The sequence below is a fragment of the Mus caroli genome, chromosome 4, assembly GCF_900094665.2.
Source record: "Mus caroli chromosome 4, CAROLI_EIJ_v1.1, whole genome shotgun sequence".
NCBI lineage: Eukaryota > Metazoa > Chordata > Mammalia > Rodentia > Muridae > Mus > Mus caroli.
In genome coordinates this window covers 101,788,620-101,812,399 of record NC_034573.1, presented here as the reverse complement: position 1 = coordinate 101,812,399, position 23,780 = coordinate 101,788,620, and the positions used below count along the sequence as shown (strand labels likewise).

Sequence of the window (23,780 nt, the reverse complement as noted above, 5' to 3'; positions counted from 1 at the left end):
AAAAAAAAAAAAAAAAAAAAAAAAAAAAAAAAAAAAAAAGCAATTGATAAAGAGATCCAACATGAAACTTTGGTTTCAAATGTACTCCCACACTTATGCACCCATTCACATTTAAACAAGCACATATGCACAGACAAATATACACAAAGGAGAGAGAGAGAGAGAGAATGAGAATACCACTATTCAATTTCCTGTAACTGAAGTATACATAGCCAAAAATAATTACAAGTATGTTGGTAATTAACTCTACAGTAATGGGTATCTAAAAAACTATGGAACTATGTTGTCAGTTGTTTATTGATGCTTTATGAAGTTCAGTTCATGCACCCAATTCCACCCATCTCCCCATCCTTCATATTGCCCTCAGCCGTTGCAACCCCACCCCGTAAGAAAACAATGAATAAAAATAGAAATTAAAAAAAGGTAAAGAAATGGAAGCTGAGCCAGGCGTGGTGGCGCAGGCCTTTAATCCCAGCACTCGGGAGGCAGGCAGAGACAGGCAGATTTCTGAGTTCCAGGCCAGCCTGGTCTACAAAGTGAGTTCCAGGACAGCCAGGGATACACAGAGAAACCCTGTCTCGAAAACAAACAAAAAGAAAAAGAAAACAAAAAAGAAATGGAAGCTGAGATGTTGTCGTGGTGTACCACACAGAATACTCTTCTGCCCAGCTTGACTGCAAGTGTTCATCACAGTGAGTCTGGTTCAAGGCCTCTGGCTTCGGTTACACTATCAATACTGAATCCTCACCTGGACTACTCCCAAATAATCTGTTGTTGCCCTGTGTCATGGAGATCCTGAAGCTTTGGATCTAGGACTGAGCCCTTCACCCACTCCAGCAGATCATCAATGGGGTCTATGTTGGAGTGAGCCAACTCCAGGCCCCCAATCTAGGCCTGGGTGGAAACTAAACTGGCCAGCCCAGCAGCTCTCCAGCTCCACAAACCAGGTCCAGCTCTACTGTGCTGCCCAGGTGAGGGACAGAGCCAGCTCTCCTGAGAAATGCAACTGGTGAGGAGTGGGGCCAGCTTCCCTGCATCAACGCCACCAAAGCCAGATCCACAGTGCTTCCCAAAAGAAGGAACGGGGCCAGCTCTCTCGATTGTGGTAGTCATGTTGCCAGTTTTTAAAAATGTGGAGAGATTTTTACCATTGCTTTTTTTTTTCTTTTTAAGAAATAGAGCAAGTAGATATTTAAGAGAAGTTGAGTTCCTACAAAATCAATGAGATATAAAAATAAACATATCTGAAGCACAAAAACTGCTAAAACATCAAATTTAAAATAAGTCAAATAAAACTTCAAAAATATTTTCATTAAAAAGATGAAAACAGCCAGGCGTGGTGGCGCACGCCTTTAATCCCAGCACTCAGGAGACAGAGGCAGGCGGATTTTTGAGTTCGAGGCCAGCCTGGTCTACAAAATGAGTTCCAGGATAGCCAGGGCTATACAGAGAAACCCTATCTCAAAAAAACAAAAAAAGAAAAAAAGAAAAAAGAAAACAGCCAGGCAGAGGCAGGCGGATTTCTGAGTTCAAGGCCAGCCTGGTCTGCAGAGTGAGTTCCAGGACAGCTAAGGCTACACAGAGAAACCCTGTCTCAAAAAACAAAAAACTAAACAGGGAGAAGAAGAAGGAGAAGGAGAAGAAGAAAGAAAAGAAAGAAGAAAGAAGAAAGAAGAAAGAAGAAAGAAGGAAGAAGGAAGAAGGAAGAAGAAAGAAGAAAGAAGAAAGAAGAAAGAAGAAAGAAGAAAGAAGAAAGAAGAAAGAAGAAGAAGAAATAATAATAATAATAATATCAATATGGGCTGGAGGAGTGGCTCAGCAGTTCAGAGCACTGACTGTTCTTCCAGAGGTCCTGAGTTCAATTCCCACCAACCATATAGTGGCTCACAATAATCTAAAATGGGATCTATTCCTCAGTTTTGGTATGCTTAAAGACAGGACACTCATCTACATAAAATAAATAAATAAGCTTAAAAAATAAATATCAATATATATGAATTTATATATTAACATCTTTCTTTAAAACATAAAACTATAAGCCAAACTTTATTTATTTAAAGATTAATTTCTACTGAATAGCACTGTGCTCTTCAAAATTGGTGGCAATAATTAAAAAAATTATGTAGGAATTTTAACTACTACATACTATTTTCTTTTCCAAGTACACACTGATGTATGTCAATTAATCTTTGGAAGCAGCAGAAAGATCTATGAAGTCATCACATTTACAGGTGTTGCTGAAAGACTGGCTTTCCTGCTCTGGTATTTTGTTTAAACCACTGTCAGCAATAGAAATAAATTAAATATCATAGGACAGTCTGAAAAAATATGTAAAGCTTTTGAAAAAGCTTTAAAAAGTATCACACATGGTTCCCTGAGCTCCATCACCTAGCCTGCAGCACTGCTGGCCAACACAAGCAGGTCTACCTATCCCCAGAAACATACAGGTTAGACCCCTCCTCTCCAATCCCAAGCCTACAAGGTCCCTCTGGGACAGAATCAACAGCAGTGAGCTGAGCTATGTCCCCTGAGTTCCAAACTATAAGGTCCACAGGTCTGCCTGCCTTGACGGAGGAGGTCTGAGGGGCCCAAGATTTGCCTAGGACATACACAGCAGAGGTGAGCAGCATGCTGTTTCCTGAATTCCACTGTCAGGCCCATGACTCTGCCTGCTCTCCAAGGAGTCTGGCCAGTATCAGGTACATCCAGTCAACACCAGGGACAAGCAGATGGCTAATGGCGTGTGCAAAAACACAATCAACAAGAGCAAGGGCAATATGGCACCACCAGAGCCTAGCTTTCCTACTACAGCAAGCCCTAGATATCCTAACACAGCTGAAGCACAAGACCTTAAATATGATCTAATAAACATGACAGGGGCATTTAAAGAGGAAATGAATAAATCCCTTAAAGAAATACAATAAAATTGTGAAGAAAATGAATAAAAATGTTCAAGACCTGAAAATGGAAATCGAAGCAATACAGAAAACACAAACTAGGGGCTGGAGGGATGGCTTAGAGGTTAAGAGCAATGACTGCTCTTCCAAAGGTCCTGAGTTCAAATTCCAGCAACCACATGGTAGCTCACAACCATCAGTAATGAGATCTGATGCCCTATTCTGGTACATCTGTACTTAGATATAATAATAAATAAATCTGAGAGAGAGAGAGAGAGAGAGAGAGAGAGAGAGAAAACACAGAGGCAATCCTGGAGATGGAAAACCTAGGGAAAACAACAGAAACTACAGATACAAGCATCACCAATAGGATGACAGAGATATAAAAGAGACTCAGCCTGGCGGTGGTGGCGCACGCCTTTAATCCCAGCACTCGGGAGGCAGAGGCAGGCGGATTTCTGAGTTCGAGGCCAGCCTGGTCTACAAAGTGAGTTCCAGGACAGCCAGGGCTACACAGTGAAACCCTGTCTCAGAAAAAAAAAAAAAAAAAAAGACTCTCAAGCATAAAAGATATGAAGAAATTGATAAATCAGCCAAAGAGAATGTTAAATCTAAAAAGTTCTGACACAAAACATCCAAGAAAACTGGAACACTATAAAAAAACCAAACCTAAGAATAAAAGGAATAGAAGGAGAAGACGCCCAGCCCCAAGGACCAGAAAATATTTTCAACAAAATTATAGAAGAAAATGTCCCCAACCTAAAGAAAAGGATGCTTATAAACATACAAGAAGCTTTCAAGACCAAAGATTTGGAGCAGAAAAAAATCTTTCAGCCACAAAATAAACACTAAATGCACAGAACAAAAAAAAAAAAAAAAAAAAATTCAAAGCTGAAAGGGAAAAGGAAACAAGTAACATATAAAGGCAGACCTACTAGTATTATACTCAACTTCTCAACAGAGACTCTAAAAGTCAGAAGGCCTGGGAAGATGTCTTACAGATTCTAAGAGACCACATATGTCATCTCAGACTAAACTTTTAACTACCTTATATGGAGAAAACAAGATACTCCAGGACAAAACCAAATTTAAACAATATTTATCCACAAGTCCAACCCTACAGAAATACTAGAAGGAAAACTCCAACCCAAAAAGGATAACTATACCCAAGAAAATGCCGGAAATAAATAACTCCACACCAGCAAAACCAAGGAAAGGGAAGAGTGTGTGTGTGTGTGTGTGTGTGTGTGTGTGTGTATGTATGTATATGTGTGTACACACACATATACACACACACATTACCACCAACATCAAAATAAAAAGGAATTAACAACTGGTCATTAATATCTCAATGTCAATGAACTCAATTCCCCAATAAAAAGACTCGGGCTAACAGAATGGATACAAAAACAGGATCTAGTATTCTGCTGCATAAAGAACCACACCTTCTCAACAAAGATAGACATCACCTCTGAATAAAGGGCTGCAAAGACATTTTCCAAGCAATCAGACCCATGAAGCAAGCTGTATATTAACCATTCTAATATCTAACTAAATAAATGTCCTACCAAAATTAATCAAAAAAAAATGGAGAAAGACACTTCATACTCATCAGAGAAAAAAAAATCCACCAAAATAACACTGCAATTCTGAATATCTATGCCCCAAATGCAAGGGCACCCACAATCATAAAAGAAACATTACTAAAGCTTAAATCACAAATCAAACAAGACACAATAATAGTGGAAGATTTTAACACCCCACTATTACTGATGGTCAGGTCATCAAAACAGAGAAATAATGAAACTAACAGCACTTATTAGTCAAATGGACCTGACATATCTACAGAACATTTTAGCCAAACATCTTGAACCTCACAAAACCTTCTCCAAAACTGACCACATAGTCAGTCACAGAGTAAGCCTCCACATACGCAAGAAAACACTGAGCACATTCAAAGAATCTTCAAAAGCCTGTACTCCACAAAATTGGAAAATCTGAATGAAACGGATGATTTTCTTGATAGATCCACTTACCAATGTTACATCATGATCAGGTAAACCATTTTAATAGTCCTATAGCACTTAAGGAAATAGAAGCAGTCATTAAAAATGCCCCAACCAAAAAAAAAAAAAAAAAAAAACCCAGGGCCATATGGTTTTAGTGCAGAACTCTACCAGACTTTCAAAGAGCTAATGCCAATACGCAACTACTCTACAAAATAGAAAACAAGAAACATTGCTGTCTTAGGATTTCTATTCCTGCACAAACATCATGATCAAGAAGCAAGCTGGGGAGGAAAGGGCTTATTCTGTTTACACTTCCACATCATCACCAAGGAAGTCAAGACTGGAACTCAAGCAGGTCAGGAAGCAGGAGCTGATGCAGGGGCCAGAGAGGGACCTTACTTACTGGTTTGCTTCTCCTGGCTTGCTCTACTTGCTCTCTTATAAAACCCAAGACTACCAGCCCAGGATGGTATCACCCACAATGAACCCTTTGATCCATTAGATCACTAATTGAGAAAATGCCTTACAGCTGGATCTCATGGAGGCATTTCCTCAACTGAAGCTCCTTTCTCTGTGATAACTCCAGCTTGTGTAAAGTTGACACACAAAACCAACCTATACAATTGCCAAACTCATTCTATGAAGCCACAGACACCCTGATACCTAAACCACACAAAGACTCAACAAAGAAAGAGAATTTCAGACCAATTTCCCTTATGAACACTGATGCAAAATACCCTATGAAGGTTTCACATACCAAATCCAAAAACACATCAAAAACATCATCTACCATGATCAAGTACATTTCATCCCAGAAATGTAGGGACGATTCAATATACAAAAATATAACAATGCAATCCACCATATAAACAAACTAAAGAGAAAAAAAACTCTTGACCATTTAATTAGATGCTGAAAAAGCCTTTGACAACATCCAATACTCCTTCATGTTAAATATCTTAGAGAGATTGGGGATATAAGGTGCATACCTAAACACAACAAAGGTAATATACAGCAAGCCAATAGCCAACATCTAAATTAAATGGAGAGAAACTTAAAGCAATTCAACTAAAGTCAGGAACAAAATAAGGCTGCCTACTCTCTGTGTATCTATTTAATACAGTACTTGAAGTTCTAATGGAGCAATAAGACAACAAAAGGAGACCAAGGGATACAAATTGGAAGAAAGAAGTCAAAGTATCACTACTTGCAGATGACAAAATACTATATATACATAAGTGATCCCAAAAATTCTACCAGAGATAAATACCTTCAGCAAAGTGGCTGGATACAAAATTAACTCAAAAAGATCAGTAGCCTCCTTTATACAAATGATACATGGGCTGAGAAAGAAATTAGGAAAACACCACCCTTCACAATAGCCACAAGTAATATAAAATATCTTGGTTTAACTCCAACCAATCATGTGAAAAAGACCTATTTGACAAGAACTTCAAGTCTCTGTAGAAAGAAATTGAAGAAGACACCAGAAGATAGAAAGATCTTCCATGCTCACAGATCCATGGATTAACATTATGAAAATGGCCATCTTAGAGAAAGCGATCTACCAATTCAAAGCAATTCCAAACAAATTTCCAACACAATTTTTTTACAGACCCTAAAAGAGCAATTCTCATTTTCATATGGAAAAACAAAAACCCAGAATAGTGAAAACAATCTTGAACAATAAAAGAACTTGTAGAATCACCATCCCTGACCTCAAGCAGTACCACACAGCAATGGTAGTAAAAACTGCATGGTATTGGCATAAAAACAGACAAACTAATCAATGGAATTGAATCAAAAACCCAAAAGTAAACCTATACCTATGGACACTTGATTTTTGACAAAGCCAAAACCATACACTGGAAAAAAGAAAGCATAAATGGTGCTGGTCTACCTGGATGTCTGCATGAAGAAGACTGTAAATAGATGCATGTTTTTCACTCTACACAAAATTCAAGTCCAAGTGAATCAAAGACCTCAACATAGAATGAGATACAATAAATCTAATAGAAGAGAAAGTGGGGAATAGCCTTGAATTGATTGACACAGGAAACAACCTCCTGAGCAGAACACCAATAGCTCAGGCTCTAAGATCAACAACTAATAAATGGGACTTCATGAAACTAAAAGGTTTCTTTAAGGCAAAGGACACCATCATTAGAACAAAACAACAGGAACAACAATATGAACTAACCAGTACCTCCCAGAATTTGTGTCTGTAGTTGCATATGTAGCAGAGGATGGCCTAGTTGGCCATCAATGAGAGGAAAGGCCCTTAGTCTTGCGAAGATTATATGATATGCCCCAGTACAGGGGAATGAATGCCAGGTCCAGGAATCGGGAGTGGGTGGGTTGGGGAGCAGGGCAGGACGGAGGGTATAGGGGACTTTCAGGACAGCACTGAAATGCAAATGAAGAAAATATCTAATAAAAAAAATTTTGAAAAGGAGAAAAAGAACAAAAGAACAGCTTACACAATGGGGAAAAGATCTTCATTCTACAATGCAGACAACAAAAGGAGCTAAGTAATAAGGAAAGCCCAAGGGAGGATGCAATCAAAAGCTGCTGCTAAGGTGATTCAAGGGAGTGAGGGTCCACCCTAAGCTGGCAGATGAACTGGTAGTGTCATCCACATGGCAAAGATACACAAGCAAATGAGTAGTGACATCTTCCAACGTAGTTTCAAAGAGCCACAAGGCTAATAAGCAATGTCTGACAGAGAAGTCCCAGCCTAGAAGCCATGAGATGCCACTGCATGAAGCTGTGGAAGTGAAGCCTGAGTTGCAATGGAGACTCCCAAGATGTTACATAGCCAGAGACATGAAACACTATTAAGGAGAGCTGCACACAGGGAGTGGATTCAAGCCTGGTATCCACAAAAGGCAGAGCTGCCTACACCTTTTGGAACCAGACATGGAACAGGATTTGGAAGTTTGTCCCCCTCATCCAAGATCTCAGGGGAATGCATATCATGAAACCTATACAAAACGGAGCATAACAGAAGGAAGTTACATGGTTGAAAATGTGCCTTTGAAGAAGAGACTGGGAACCAACCCCATTTTGTTCCTTGGATGGTACTAGATAGTTACTTCTTTTGCAATGTGCTCCTGCCATGGTGTACTGCCTTATCACATGCCTAAAATTAACAGGGTGAACCAATAATGAGCGAAAACCAGAGATCACTGTGTTACATTCTTTTCCTTTTTCCTTTTCCTTTTCCTTATTTGGTGGAGACGGGGCCTCACTGCATTGTCCTGGCTGGCCCTGAACTCACTACATAGAGCAAGTTGCCCTGAAACTGGAAAAAAAAAAAAAAAAAAATCAACCTGCCTCTGTCTCCTGAGGGATGTGATTAGGGGTATATGCAACCACATCCATCTTGTGACATATCTTTTTATTCATCATACCTATCTAGTAAAAAACTAGATTTATGACATTCATAAACAGACAATGAATAAGTTTTTCATTATAATAGTTTCTCATATAATAGCTCACCACATTCCTGATTGCAGTGCCAAACACATATTTCTTTATAGTTCTCTAATAATTATGCATAAAATAAAGGTGTAAGTGATAAAAATGTGAAAATTTAAAGACACCCTAAGTTAAAATCTTAAATTACAAAAATGTTCTATAAAATTTATGAAATGTAGACCAATGACAGTCCTAATTCAGACACAAAATAAACACAGAAAATGGAGTACAGCATATTAAAAGTTCCATGACAGTTTGAACTAGTAATGTGCTACGTCACTTACTTAAGTTTCATTTCACACACACACTAAATGAATAATGTATAAAAAGAGGAGAAATGGTAAAATGCACCAAGTGGGGAAAAAAAGTACCACAACTTGCAAAGGAAAATAAAAGTGGAAGATATATTGCTAGCTAAAAGATGATTTCAAATGAAAAAGTTAAAGTTGTAAAACACTATATATAAAGAGGCGTAACTTGGTGATAAAAAACTTTCCTCCTATGCCTAAGACCCAGCTTCAATACCCCAGAAACCTGAGAGAAAATAAAGAATCGAGACCAGAAAAGGTAGGACAAAGATAAAGGAGGGAGAAGGAAAGAGGGAGGGAGGGAGGGAGGGAGGGAGGGAGGAAGGAGGAAAAGAGGGTATTTGACAATATTTTCCAGAATCAAGCTAGTCAGAAATACATGAAAAGCACCTTATCACTCATGTACCAACATCATCTGGAAAAATTCTTGTGCTACGCTCTTGAAAGGCCATATTAAGACAATATTCGCCGGGTGTGGTGGCTGACGCCTTTAATCCCAGCCCTCGGGAGGCAGAGGCAGGTGGATTTCTGAGTTCGAGGCCAGCCTGGTCTACAAAGTGAGTTCCAAGACAACCAGGGCTATACAGAGAAACCTTGTCTCGAAAAACCAAAAAAAAAAAAAGACAATATTCATAGCCAATAAACATCTTAAACTTTAAAATTAATGAATGCAAGCCAGTAGAAAAGGAGATGAAGATCCCTACCCCCTCCTAAACTGTAAATCCCCACATCAATGCACAGCCCGTTATTCTTGGTCTTCCTTTTCTTTCTCCTTTATTCTTTCTGGCTTTGCCAGTCAAGAGTGGCTTGGTGGGCTTTAAACCTCCCCAATGATTCTTATCAGCTTGACCAGAAGAATACATCAAATATACATAGGCTAAATAAAACAATATATTTACTATTGCAAAGAGGTTTCAAGACAAGTAGCCCAGAAGCATCAGCACAAATAATGCTGCTCCCGTGATCTCACCACTGTACCCATGGTGAACCTGTCGTCTACAACAATGAATCTTAGGATATAAAATGGTCAGTGTGAAGCATGAATCCATGTCAGACAGCAAAATATTTTTCAATTTTCCTGTACCAAAATACACAACAGACAGACAGACAGACAGACAGACAGACAAGAAATAAAGACAGAGAAACAGAATCAGAAGGGAGAGGACAGCAGCAACATTGATTTAAGTAAAAAGAGCCATCTCCACATAGTTAGCAGAATGTAAATAATAAAATCTGGAAGTTCACTAGGCTTTACGTATCCATACCCCTAAAATAGTCATGTAGTCTGACACAGAAATTCAGTTATAAATTGAGTATGTTTGGTTTCTTCTAGAAAGAAATAGGTTGAATATACAATACACATATGTAAGGATGTTTTATACAGTAATGGTTACAATATTGCAAAGTACTGCAACAACCTTAAATGCCCACCAGACCAAGAATGGTAAAACCGTTATACTACAACAACATGAATCACTATGCAAACCTTTACAAAATGAGCAGCCATACTTAGATAGATAGAAAAATGTTAATGTAATAGTAAGTAAATATGGGTTATAAAAATATTAATATAAAAGAATCCTCTCAATGTAAAAGTTTTCTGACATAATTTTAAAAACAACTGTAATATACATACAACTTTGAAATGAATATTTTGAACTATGAGTTATATTAAAAGAGATTTCGGGTAGAAATATGAAATATTTAGACCCAAAATTTTTTCAGATAACTTTTTTCAGTTTTCACAAGTATTTATTGTTTGAACATTCCTAATCAAAAAATATGAACTTCAACCTGATCCAACATCTTTAACTTTCAATGTGGCATGCATGTGATCAATAAAATGTTTTAACTTTTTAACATTTGGGTTTGGGATTTATGGACTAGGAATGCTCAACCAATAACTATCAGGTTGCAAATTTTTCATCTTCTCACTTTTACAGTGAGATTTTACATTGCGTGAAGACACTATTAATACAAAAGAATGTCTATATAATGCACTGACAGAACTATCTAAGTTCATGTAACATATAAAAGCGAGCATACAATCTCACTTTAAGCATACATCTTTTTTTTGTGCGTATGCAGTTTTGCCAACATAATAAGCCCTTTTATTTATCAATGAGATTGTATTTCAATGACATTAGAAGGATAATCTCAATTGTTTGTTTTCCAGTGTGGAGTGGTAAACCCTGGAACTGTATACACACAAACAACAAAATGGACTATTTATATTTTTGTATAAGCACATAATACATTCATGCATATGTGTATATATGTTTATACATTATATGTATGCAACAATACAAGTCAAAGAAAAATAAGCAATCAACTTGATAGTGTTTATAAGGGTCATGAAAGAGGTTGGAGCAATATTACCTTGGAGGGTTAAGCATACATCTTAAATTCTGACTTTTAAATATTATCACTTCTAGGCAGATACAATGGAACACACCTGGAATCTAGCGGCACTCAGGAATTTGAGGTCAATCTGAACTGATAAGTTTCAGGACAGGCTGAACTACATAAGGACACTTTGTTTCAAAAAAAGAGCAAACTAAATAAAGAAAAAACACCATTTCAAAATTGTGATTTCTCTGGGCAGTGGTGGCTGACGCCTTTAATCCCAGCCCTCGGGAGGCAGAGGCAAGCGGATTTCTGAGTTCGAGGCCAGCCTGGTCTACAAAGTGAGTTCCAGGACAGCCAGCAGGGTTATACAGAGAAACCCTGTCTTGAAAAAACAAAAAACAAAAACAAAATATTGTGATTTCAATTACTTTAGCATTTCCAAGAGACTGAGGGATATGTATACCACCTTAATGGAAGTGTAGTTCCAATACAAATCTATTCTAATACAAATTTCTGATTTGCCTTGCAAGGTATGAAAATATAGTGTTATGCTAGACTTTCCCTTCTGTTACCACCAAAAAGTTTTTAAAAACTAAACCATCTTTATGATAAAATAACCACAATTCAAAAAGAAAACACAGTAAATTACTAATTCTTAACTAACTGTTTAAAATGCAGTGAGCATCAGCAATGCCTCAGGAAGCAAGAAGAGAGCACAGACTAGTGCTCATCAGTCAGGACACTGAGTCCTCATCCAAAGGGATGACCATGAGACACAGAGAGAAGAAAAAGGAAAACTTTTTAAATCATTTCAATTATCCAAATATTCAAAATTACCCAATAATTTAATATTGAGATAAATTACAATTTCAAACTAAAAATGAATATGGGATATATCTATTCACCTAAGTTTTACATTGGTTATGGTATGCTGAGCCAACCTACAATAAATGTTAAGGCCATTCAAGAATTCATATAGTTAGAGGCAGGGCGTGGTGGCACATGCCTTTAATCCCAGCACTCAGGAGGCAGAGGCAGGCGGATTTCTGAGTTCGAGGCCAGTCTGTTCTACAGAGTGAGTTCCAGGACAGCCAGGGCTACACAGAGAAACCCTGTTAAAAAAAAAAAAAACACAAGATTTCATATAGTTGCAACATAGGTCAAAGAACACTTACCACCAAGTCCCAGTTATTTTGCTCAAGCAGTGTAATAGCTTCATCGATGTTTTCAATACCAGTACATGCCTAAAAAACAAGCAAAGACATATGTTAATATTTTAGAAATAGGATCAGACTTAAAACATAAGGGGTATAAGACATAATTTAAGTTGTAACATATATAAATGAAGTCAAGCTATTCAGTGGCTCATACTTCTGAGTAGTTTATACATGAGTCTTAGTAAGCCAGGCAGGGACCCAGTGAGTAAAGGCACCAACCCTAGTGACCTAAGCTCAATTCCTGGGATCCACATTATGAAAGAAGAGAAACAAGTCTTGGGTTGGTTTTTTATTTTTGTTTTTGTTTTGTTTTGTTTTTTGGTTTGTTTGTTTTGCTTAGAAACATTTATTTTGTGCTTAGAATGTTTTTCTAAGCCACCACAAACTACATATCCAACCTCAGACAGAACATTTAACTATAAAGGAGAAGCTGAGAGGAAGCTGTTGCACATTACAGTACTACAGGTCTAAGGAAGTCACAGAGACCGTAAGGGGAGGGAGTGTCACAGACAACATCTATTCCACAAAGGCTGGATGACTCACCAAGAATTCAGTCTGCTTTCCCCCTTCCAGACAACAAGACAGCTCCCCTCCCCCAGCCCCCACTATACCCTTCCCACTCTGTAAGATAAATCGATGTAGTCCATCTTGCTGATCTTGAAGAAACAAGTCTTGTAAGTTGTCCTCTGACTTTACATGCGTGCCACACACACAATCACAATTGAATGAATGAATGAATGAATGAATGAATGAATATAGTTTCTGACCAGGAATGGTGGTGTGTGTCTTTAATCCCAGAATTTGGGAGGCAGAGGCAGGCATATCTTTGTTGAGTTCCAGGCCATCATGGACTGAATAGTGAGTTCCAAGTCAAAAACAAACAAACAAACAAACAAACAAACAAACAAGCAGAAAGTCACGAAATAGAACTCTGAGACAGGCACAGAAACACCTGCTGGAGGCAATGCCTTTGCATTTTTCCCTAATACTCGGAAACAAGGAAACAAAATTTAACTATCCAAACACAATATACAACATTCAAGTAACACAATTCTCGAATTATGAATATGAAGCCATAAAGAACATTCAAAACCAATCTGTTACCATAAGCATAAAACTCAAACATTCAGAACTAACTAGCACATCATTTATTATGAGCCAAGCCTTTATTATGATCAAGTCTTTGATCCTCTCAATAATCTCAGGTGTTAAACATATGCCTCATAAAATTCTTACACATTAAAAAGTTAACAAATTAATGTGAACCAAGTAACTCACACTTCATTCAGTCCTCTTACAAATCTTTTGAAGTAGCTACTATGCCCATTTAGCCCTGGCTGTCCTGGAACTCACTCTGTAGATCAGGCTGGCCTCGAACTCAGAAATCCTCCTGCCTCCCAAGCGCTGAGATTAAAGGTGTGCGCCACCACTGCCTGGCTACTATGCCCATTTTAAGAAAGAGAAATCAATGTTTCAAAGATACAGTCCTGGTGTCACTTTTGTTGGTGTGATAAAGTACTCTGACAAAAGCAACTTAGTGGGAAAAGTTTACTTTAAATCACAATTCTAAGTCACAGTCCATCACTTCAGGAAAGTCACAGAAGATGCTTAAGGCATGTCACAGTGTGCTTTCTATTGCTGAGATAAAGACACCATGGCCAAAAGCAGCTTAGAGGAGGAGATGGGTTGTCTTACCTTACAGCTTACAATCCACCATGAAGAGGTGAGCAACTCAAGCAGGGAAGGAACCTGAAGGCAGGAACTAAAGCAGGGGCCATTTAGGAATGCTGCTTACGAGTTTGCTCCCTGAGGTTTGCTCAGCCTTTCTTATAAAAACCAGGACTGTCCAACAGAGAAGTATCATTCAATGACCATTTCTACTAAGTCTATCATTTATAAATCTATTTATAGTAATAGATACATTGAATAGTGATTGAATTTCCTTGTGATTATGTGTCAATACCTGATTCTTTATGCTTGATAACCTACGATTGTGTCCAAATATTATGACTTTTTCATATTTGGGTGCTAGATATCTCTGTAAATATTCTTGAGCCTTGTTCTCTGATATACCTGGAAATAACTGATTACTACTGGAGCTTCCTTTAAAGTTGTGTTCAGCAATATCCTTCAGTCTCCTCTGAGTACTCTAGGATGCCTCGCCTTATATATTTAAGATGTTCCACATATTTTAAAAGACCTGTGCGGCTGATAGGAACGAGTAGTATCCCATACTTTGTATGTTTCACAGAGATGGTCTACTTCATTAACACTTTCCATGTGTCTTCCAAATTTCATTCTTTCTTATGAAATAGTCCTAGCGCTTGTCAAAGAATTTTAACTATCTGAGAAATGTATGGAAAAGCAACTTTCCTGTCAAACAATCCCATTTCTGGGAAAATCATAATGCATTTCATCACACTAAGCCTCTAAAGGAATACTTTAACCCAACAGGCTCTAAATAACTAATGAATGAAAACTAAAGGTTGTTTCTGCATGTAAAAAGAAATTACATCTCATAATCCTGAGACACCCCAGTTTCTTTTTCATGTACTGACAGGTAGTGCTTGCACACAGTACACAGCAATTATTCCTACAGTAACTTCTAATGTATTGTTCTCAAGGTGCTCAAACGTTGCAGCTTGGCACCAAGCCTGATAGCCTGATCCCTGGACCCACCTGGGGAAAAAAGAACCCAGTCCTGTAAGATTGTCAGACCTTCACGCATGCAATGTGGCATGCATACACACACACACACACACACACACACACACACAGTGGGGGCAGGGGAGAAGGGGAAGGAAGGAAGAGGGAGAATAAATAAATTTTTAAATTAAAAAAATCCAATGAAATTTAGTGTTCTTGGGAAAAGTTGTCAGTTAACAGCTACACAGTTTTAAGATCTTTTAAAACATGTCTCCAAGTATCCTTACAAATTGCAAACCGTAACATTTCTAGATAGTTTTTATTAATGAAATCCCAAAGTACTTCATTTTCATTCTTTTCATGAACAGGGTTACAACAACAGTAATTACATTTGACTAATAATATATAAAGAAAATACAGGACTTCACTAATTACATATTCATTATATAACTTTATAACAAAAAGAAAAAAAAAAGAGTTCTAGAGAGATGTCTCAATGGTTAAAAACACTTACTGACCTTCCAGAGAACCCAACTTCAGTTCCAATACCCACATCAGGTAGTTCACAAATCACTTGTAACTCCTACTCCAGGAAATCAATGTCCCTTGCCTCTGAAAGCACCTGCACACACTTGCATACCCCCACACACAAACACACATAAGCTCATAATTAGAAAATAATAAAATTGGAACTGGAAAAATTGCTCATTGGTTACAAGCACTTGCTGATCTTCCACAGGACTAAGGTTCAATTCCCACACCTACATGGTGGCTTGTAACTCCAAAACCAGCAAGACCAGTGCCCTTTATTGCCTCCAAGAAACACATGGTGCACAGACATGCATACAGGTGACACTCATATACATAAATTAATGATGAAGATGATGATCATGACGATCAGTAATCCTCTGCTTTATAACAAGCTTGCCTCAAGCTTGAGCTATAGCAGAACCCAGGGAAGAAAGGGGGGAGGGAGGGAAGAGAAGGGAATGAGGGGAAGGAAAGAAGGGAATCTTAAAATCAGAATTTGTCTATTACTTTCCAAAATAATCACTACAAAGGTATCTTGAAGTGGAAACTGAAGGGTTCTTTGGAAAGTCAGTTGTGTTGAATGGTGTTTTGCTAAAGCAGACTTGTGAAGGAATGTTTTGCTGAAGCATACACAGGTGAAAGGATGTTTTGCTAAAGCAAGCACATGAAAGGACGCATGATGAAGGGTTCTTCGATATCAGCACGCATGTATTGGTTCACCTTACATGTGTTGTTAAACTCCTGACTTCATAGAGAGAAACATACCAAAAATCCCCAAGAGGTTCCACAGCTACTTGCTACTTCCGAAGACTAATTAGCCAAGTGATGTCTACTGATACAGACTCACATGGAGCGTTGCTAAAACAGACTCACGTGCTAAGGAAGACACTGTGGTGAGGTAAGACTGGTAGAGGACAAGTTATGTTTGGAGAAAGTATAAATAGGACCCAACGGACAGTGACAGGGGTTTGGTCTGCTGTACAACCAGCTCTGCAATGCCTCTCGGTCTCAAATCTTCACTGATCTTCACCACTTTGTTGAGAAAGGCACAGCAGAGAACTTCTCCTGGTGTCTCCTGGTCTAAATCCCTCCTGCTGACTCGTGCCCCTGCTAGGTCCTGCCACCACTACTGCTACCCCAACTACTGAACTGCTGGTATATATGTGAAGTGTTTGTGAGTGAATCAAACTGCCCCTGCTGACCTTTGAACTAAACTGATGATTTCCTGAAACGCAGATGGGATTTGCTCCAAAGAACCATTTCTAAGCAGGTCCACGCGCCTGCATATCATAATAACCTTTCTTTTCCATTACCTCTGACAGGTGATAGGATAGAAGAGAGGTTAAAGCATTTAAGAACCATTATTAAAAGTAGGTTTTGAAAAATTAAAAGCTACAGTATCTTAAAGATACTAATAGAGCCAATGCACACTTTAGTCCCAGCACCTTGGAGGCAGAGGCATATAGATCTCTTGGGAGTTCAAGGTGAACCTAGTCTACAGATAATGTTCCAAACCAGAGGCTGGATATAGTGTGACTGTCTCTCTATATATTTCTCTCAGTGTGTCTCTATTACACACACACACCACCTAAAAGAGTACTAAACAATGGTGTGAATATTCAAACATAGAAATGGAGCAGGAATTTCTCTAGACTTACCATCTGACAAAACAATTCATAGTTTATTCTGCTTCAGTGCTTACCAAATTCACCTACTGATGGCCAAACTGGTTTCTCTGGAATGCTAATGCCAGAAGAAGGTATCATATATAATGATTACAAATATTATGCTCAACATTTAAGTATCCACTCCTTTGTAAATTAATATTCTGTTTAATATATGAAAACATCCCAACACTAGGGAGTCAGGAGTTCAAAGCCAGTTATTCAAGATCAGAAGATCAAGAGTTCAAGGTCAGTACATGGGCAGTTCAAGACCAGCCTGGGAGAAACAAGACCCTGTGTTCGAGTGTGCATGGTCACACACACACACACACACACACACACACAATTCTCGTTTAAAAGATTCATCTCAGGGCTGGAGAGATAACCGGGTAATTAAGAGTATCTCACTTCTAAGGACCCACATGGTGGCTGACAATCATCTGCAATTCGAGTTCCAAAAGATCTGATGATATGTTATTCTGGCCACCATGGATACCAGATACACATGTGCTACAGATAATGCAGGCAGGCAAAACGAACATATACATAAAATAAAAATAAATCATTTTTGAAAACATCAGTCTCCAATTAAGCTGCTATTCTGAGCCACTTCCCCAGAACATTACCACTGAACAATAACAAATATAAAGTATAATGCTTAAGTCTACAGAGCAAAGGATCAGACCATGAATTTCTGATAAGAAAACCAACCTTTCTCATTACTTGAGGATGTTTCATAGAAATATCAAAAACAAATATTAACAACTATGATTAAATCCTAGAAGTATCTTAAAATTAGAACTTTCTATTCATTTTTCAAATGCATCAAAGAGGGACTTTTGCTCATGATACCATAGGCATATAAGTACACAAAATTTATACAGACCAGAGGAGAAAAAAATGCACTTGTGAATATTCTCCTCTAAACAAAACTATTTGACCAAAATCAATGTTACCCTCCAAATGCCCACCGTAAGTCTTAATGTCTTCATGCCAACCTACTATTAAACTTTTCTCCAAAATTACTGGACTTTTTGCATCAAAACAAAATAATCTGAAAGGTTTACTTTACATTTAACATTTCATTTGACAAATGCCAATAAAAAGAGAAAGAGAAGGAGGAGGAAGAAGAGAAGGAAAAGAAAAAGGACTCAGATTTTAAGACTGAAAGTCCTTCATCCATTGAATACCCCTATTCTGAGAATCCAGTAAGTTACAATGCTAAAATCTGTTCAGCATCAGATACTCAAAATGTTTTACATTTTGGAAAATGAAATTGTAGACTTTTGGATTGGAGACAGTCAATGAAGAAAATCTATTCAAAATCTGTAAAACTATTAACACATTAACTAGTTGTTTGAGGTATTTCAGGTGAATGGCACAAAACACATGCATGAGGAGCATGACAACAGGTCCTTCTCTTTTTCTCCCAAGTGGTTGTCTATAGTGACTTCTTTCCACTTAACTATATCTTACCTTATTAATTGCTTCATAAAGTTACCTAGCTTTCTCTCTGTCCATTCCTGATCCCTCCTAAATGAGTTAAAAGAGAGAGATGGATATTATACTTAGTATATTTCTCCTGATGCACAATCTTTCTCCTAGTTGCTCATGAGCAAACATATTCATGCCAATGGGCACCAACAATATCCACCCAAGTCTCAGTTGATGAACCAATGCATTTACTGGAGCTACTTACAACAGCACAGGTGACTCTAAGGCAGCTGCATCTCAAATGACTCACAAAAGCTACATCACTGGATGACTGCAGTGGAAAGTTACATCATCTGTGTAACTTGTAGGCAGCTCTACAAAAGAGTCGCTCATGCTCCTTTAAGTAACCCCAATAAACTCCTGGTCCACAAAGCTAGACTTAAAACAGAAGTGTGTCCTTGGTCTATTATTAGTTCCTTATCTATACTGAATTTGTTCACAGCTCCTCAAGATAAGTCATGAGACACAACTATCCCCAAATAAGGACAGATTAGAACCAAAGATGAATCTAGCAGATCACCTTCTATGTGTTCTAAGACATAGGGCATCTGAGAGTGGAGCAGTAAGGACACCCCAAATAAAGCCAGTCTTCCCTATGTTACATTTGTGCGTGCCATCTTGCTATGGCAGCAGCTGAACTGGCCTTGCGATAGATAAGAAAACATTCAGATAAGGCTGAGACATATGGAGGTAAAGTATGACTCTCAGGGTTGTCATCTTCTATGCAGTATTGAGTATAACACTTCCTTGACTAATAGAGTCCACAGTGTGGCAGAAGTACTAGCAGATACACTGTAGTTCCTGAGAGTAGTACTTACAAAATTCAACTATAAGCAAGTTACAATAGCAGTTTCATGGCCTCTAAAATAAGCAAATGAGGTATGGCTTAACCAATGATGAGGGTGTATAAGGAAAATGAGATCTTATACTATACTAACTTAGCTGAGAATATATTTCTTTTTTTTATAATTTTTATTAGACTTATTATTTTATGTCTGAGTGTTTTGCCTGCATATATGTATGTGTACCATTTGCATGCCTGGTGCCCACAATGGTCAGAAGAGGTTATTGAATGCTCTAGATCTGGAGTTACTTAGGGTATGAACCACCATGTGGGTGCTAGGAATCAAAACCCAACCCTCTGGTAGAGCAACAAGTGCTCTTAACAGCTGAGCCATCTTTCCAGCCCTAAGAGGACATATTTTAAAATTCCTTTACTGAGCATTTTCAAATTAGGAAAGGCTGCTAGAAAATATTGTAGGCAGTGCTCTCCAAAGTGTCCTCAGGGGCTGAGATGTAACTCAACTGGAAGAGTGCATGATTAGCGTATGTAAGGGAGGCCCTGGGCCCAACCACAGCACAGCATAAACACATGGTATACGCATGTGTAATCCTAGCACTTAGAGGAGATAGAAGCAAGGTGACCAGGTTGAAGCCAGCCAATACTACAGAGGAGGACCAGCCTGAGCTACTAGCAGGAACATGTCTCCAAAAAGAAAGAGTAAGTCTATGTATGTCACCAAGTCCTACTGCAGCTCACATATATACTGTTCTAGTCTCATCTAATTGACATGCAGCACCAGATAGGTCTAGAACTGCTCCAGATCCATAGCAATCATCCTCATCAACAAAGATGTAAAATTCCTCATGAACACATCAGTAACTTAAGCAATATTTAAAACAATAACACATCATGATTGATAGGTTTATGCCAGCAGGACAAACCTGGATCCACAGTTTTTCAGCTCTATTATAATCTTATGACACCATCATTGTATATGCAGCTCTTGACCAAAACACCATTATGTGGTTTATGACTGTACTATTATACAAATTTTATTCTGGAGAGTTATAAATTCTTTCCTTTATTTGAAAGAAAAAAAACACTAGAGCAATAACAAGTTTATGTAAACTAAAAAATTAGGTTGGTAAAATTGAAATAATAAGCTTCAAAACAGTAATGTTTTGGTAAATTTCACAAAACTGCTGATGGTACATCTTTTAGTAACAAATTGAAGAATGGATTCTAGTAAGGGGTTACATTCTCATTTCTAGCCACAAGAGGGAGCAAGTACTTAACAGATTTTGCAAATTTCATTATACACTGCTTTCACACAAGACTTTCAAAACCTAGTAACAATAAAACTACCAAAAGTAAGAATGTCTACCATTGATAGGGTCTAAAACTACAGTGGGTAGAATAAAAGCTACTCTCCTCAGGCTTCATAGTACTTTTAAATTACTGATTCCTTAAATGAATACCAACACACCTTCTCATAAGAGCACTATAGGTTATAATTTATTAAGTATTCAGTTTAAACAGAAACTAAAAACATGATGTAAAGACTAAATAAATTATCATAATCTAATTCATAAACTAAAACTCTACAGGTGGGTGTGGTGGCATACATACTAGCACTTGGGAAGCTGAAACAAGAGGATCTGGAGTTCAAAGCCAGCAGTGGTAAGATAACAACAAGTTCAAAGTCATCCTAAACTAACAGTGAGACCCTGTATTCAAAAAATGTGCCCCCAAAACTGTGCTAATGTGCCAAGCAATCTATCATATAGAGAATCACAGCAGGATGTAGATACCAGAATCTTTTTAACTCAAAGTTAACTCTAACGACCTAAGCCACTTGCCTCTTTTTCGAGACAGGGTTTCTCTGTGTAGCCCTGGCTGTCCTGGAACTCACTCTGTAGACTAGGCTGGCCTCAAACTCAGAAATCCGCCTGCCTCTGCCTCTGCCTCCCAAGGGCTGGGATTAAAGGCATGCCCCACCACGCCCGGCCTCTTTTTTTTATTTTTATTTAGCTTAAACATGTTAATAACTTAACATTTACCTATAGGAACCTACAACTACAGTTATTAACAGCACTTGCTACATTTTTGGAAGGAGGCATCTTTAAAATGTACTAGCTAGTAGTTAGATTGTAAATGCTAATACTGAAAATTCTAGTCCACTAATGATATATAAATATAGCTCTTTGGTTTTTCAGGGAGAGTGGATTCCATCCAGAGTGATGTATGCCTATAATCCCAGAACTCAAAAGATAGAGGCAGGAGGACCCAAGAATCCAAAACCAACCTATATCACAGAACAAGACATTACCAGAGTGAGGGAAGGAAGGGAGAGAAAGACAAGAAAAGGAGGGTGGCCTCCAAAAGGGAATAAGGAACTAGGCAGGTGACTTCAAATTGGGTGTGTTTATATAGAAGCAATACATGGAATTCAAGGTATATCCTCAGAAAAACAAGGTATAGTTTTGGGGTTTTGTTTTGTTCAAACAGTTTCTTTAGCTAGCCCTGACTGTCCTGGAATGTAGACCAGGCTGGCCTTAAACTCAGGACCACCTGCTCTGTCTCCCAAGTGCTGGGATTAAAGCCGTACACCACCTATACCACCACCACCACCACCACCCAGCTACAGTATAGCTTGGCTAAGATATAGTTTGCTGCTGTTGATGATGGTTTTTTTAAGCTGTGTAGTACTCTGCATGGACAGGCAAGGTACCTAATTTGAGGCCAGCTGTGGCAAAAGAATATCCTCTAGTTTGCTTGTCAGGACTTAGAAAGCAAAAGAAATTTTAAGAGGCTCGCAAATAAAATAACTCAAGTCTCAGGAAGGTCTTGAAATATACAAGATTCACAAGGCTCTTCCTTAAGACTATATAAGCAATAGAAACTGCAAGAGAGTATAGACTCAGGTCAAGCTTCCTGTAAGTCATTTAAGGAGCTCCAGGGATACCAACTTCATGGGCTCCATGCAGCTTCCATGAGTGCCAATAAATATGACCTTTGTTCTATATGGTAATTGAATATGAGATTAAAAGATGAGGCAGGAGATGGATGAGCTAGTGTACATCTAGAGAAATAGAATGAGTTTGAGGATGGCTAGGTATATAGAATTCCAGACCAACCTAGGTCTTCACCTAGGTCTTCACCTAGGTTTGGATACCATCTCAAAAATCAAAAATTAAGGGAGTAGCCAGACGTGGTGGCGCACACCTTTAATCCCAGCACTTAGGAGGCAGGAGGCAGGCGGAGTTCAAGGCCAGCCTGGTCTACAGAGTGAGTTCCAGGACAGCCAGGGCTATACAGAGAAACCCTGTCTCAGAAAAAAAAAAAAAAAGAAAGAAAGAAAAATTAACAGAGTAAGATAACTTAGGCTCTCCTCCTTTGGAAACCAGAAACTTACATAAACTGGGTAATTAAAACGAAAGAAAACCACAGTGCATGCCTTTAATCCCAGCACTTGGGAAGCAGAAGCAGGCAGATCTCTGAATTCAAGACCAGCCTGCCTGGTCTACAGAGTGAGTTCCAGGAAAGCCAAGGCTACAGAAAGAAGCCTTGTCTCAAAAAACTAACTAAATAAAAATAAACAAAGAAAATAAACAAAGAGGATTACCTAAAAGAAATATGAAATGGATAGGGTGAAAAGAAAATGGACAAGAGAGATCCTTAAAGTACACTAGAACTTTCATGAAAAAAAAAAAGAAATATAGACTCATGAAGAACAGAACATAGTAGATACTATGTTAAACTGGAAAAGACTACAGTTGATGAACAGGTTGGGGAAGCTGCTCAGAAAAAGGAGTAAGTGGAAAGAAACATGCAGAAATCCAAGGAAATAATGGAGGAAAAAAAAGAGAGAGCACATTTTAGAGAGATGGCTTAAGTAGAGGGATGGAAATTAGCAAAATTAAGTTCTTCACTGAATTAGAACAGCTCAGATGATTACATTTCCGATAGCAAAGTGTGCTGTAACTGTATGAAGATGGTTTGTTTCCTCCAAAATTCACAGAGGAGTTTAATCAAGTTATTCAAGCCACAGTGTTTAGATGACACAAAGCCTTCAGATTAAATACTCACTCATGGCTTTGTGAGAGAAAGATAAGAACACACCTAAAGCAAAACAAGTATTGTCTGGGGACACTCTCAGTCAGCCTAGGACTCTGTGTAGCTACAAGTCATCATCAATCAGATACACTGTGGGTAAGCTGAGGCAGGACCCTGAATAGGAGGCTAGCCTGAGCAAAATTGTAACACTCCATCTCAGGAAAAAGAAGAGGAAAGATGAAGTGGAAATTTCTGGGTTTTGGGAGACTTGGCTGTGTCACGTGATGTTCTTCTGGAAAGGATAGTTTGCTGAAACAGACACACGGGAAGGTTTTGCTGAGAACA

At 38.3% G+C, this 23,780-nt stretch overlaps 1 protein-coding gene across 1 annotated transcript in view; it reads right to left on the bottom strand.

Moving 5' to 3' along the window:
- Window positions 1–23,780, bottom strand: part of Faf1 (Fas associated factor 1) — a 301,118-nt gene that overhangs the window by 255,016 nt on the left and 22,322 nt on the right. The window contains exon 2 of the mRNA XM_021160394.1: window positions 12,219–12,287. Within this exon, the coding sequence (XP_021016053.1) occupies window positions 12,219–12,287 (69 nt within the window). The remainder of the gene's footprint in view (window positions 1–12,218; window positions 12,288–23,780) is intronic.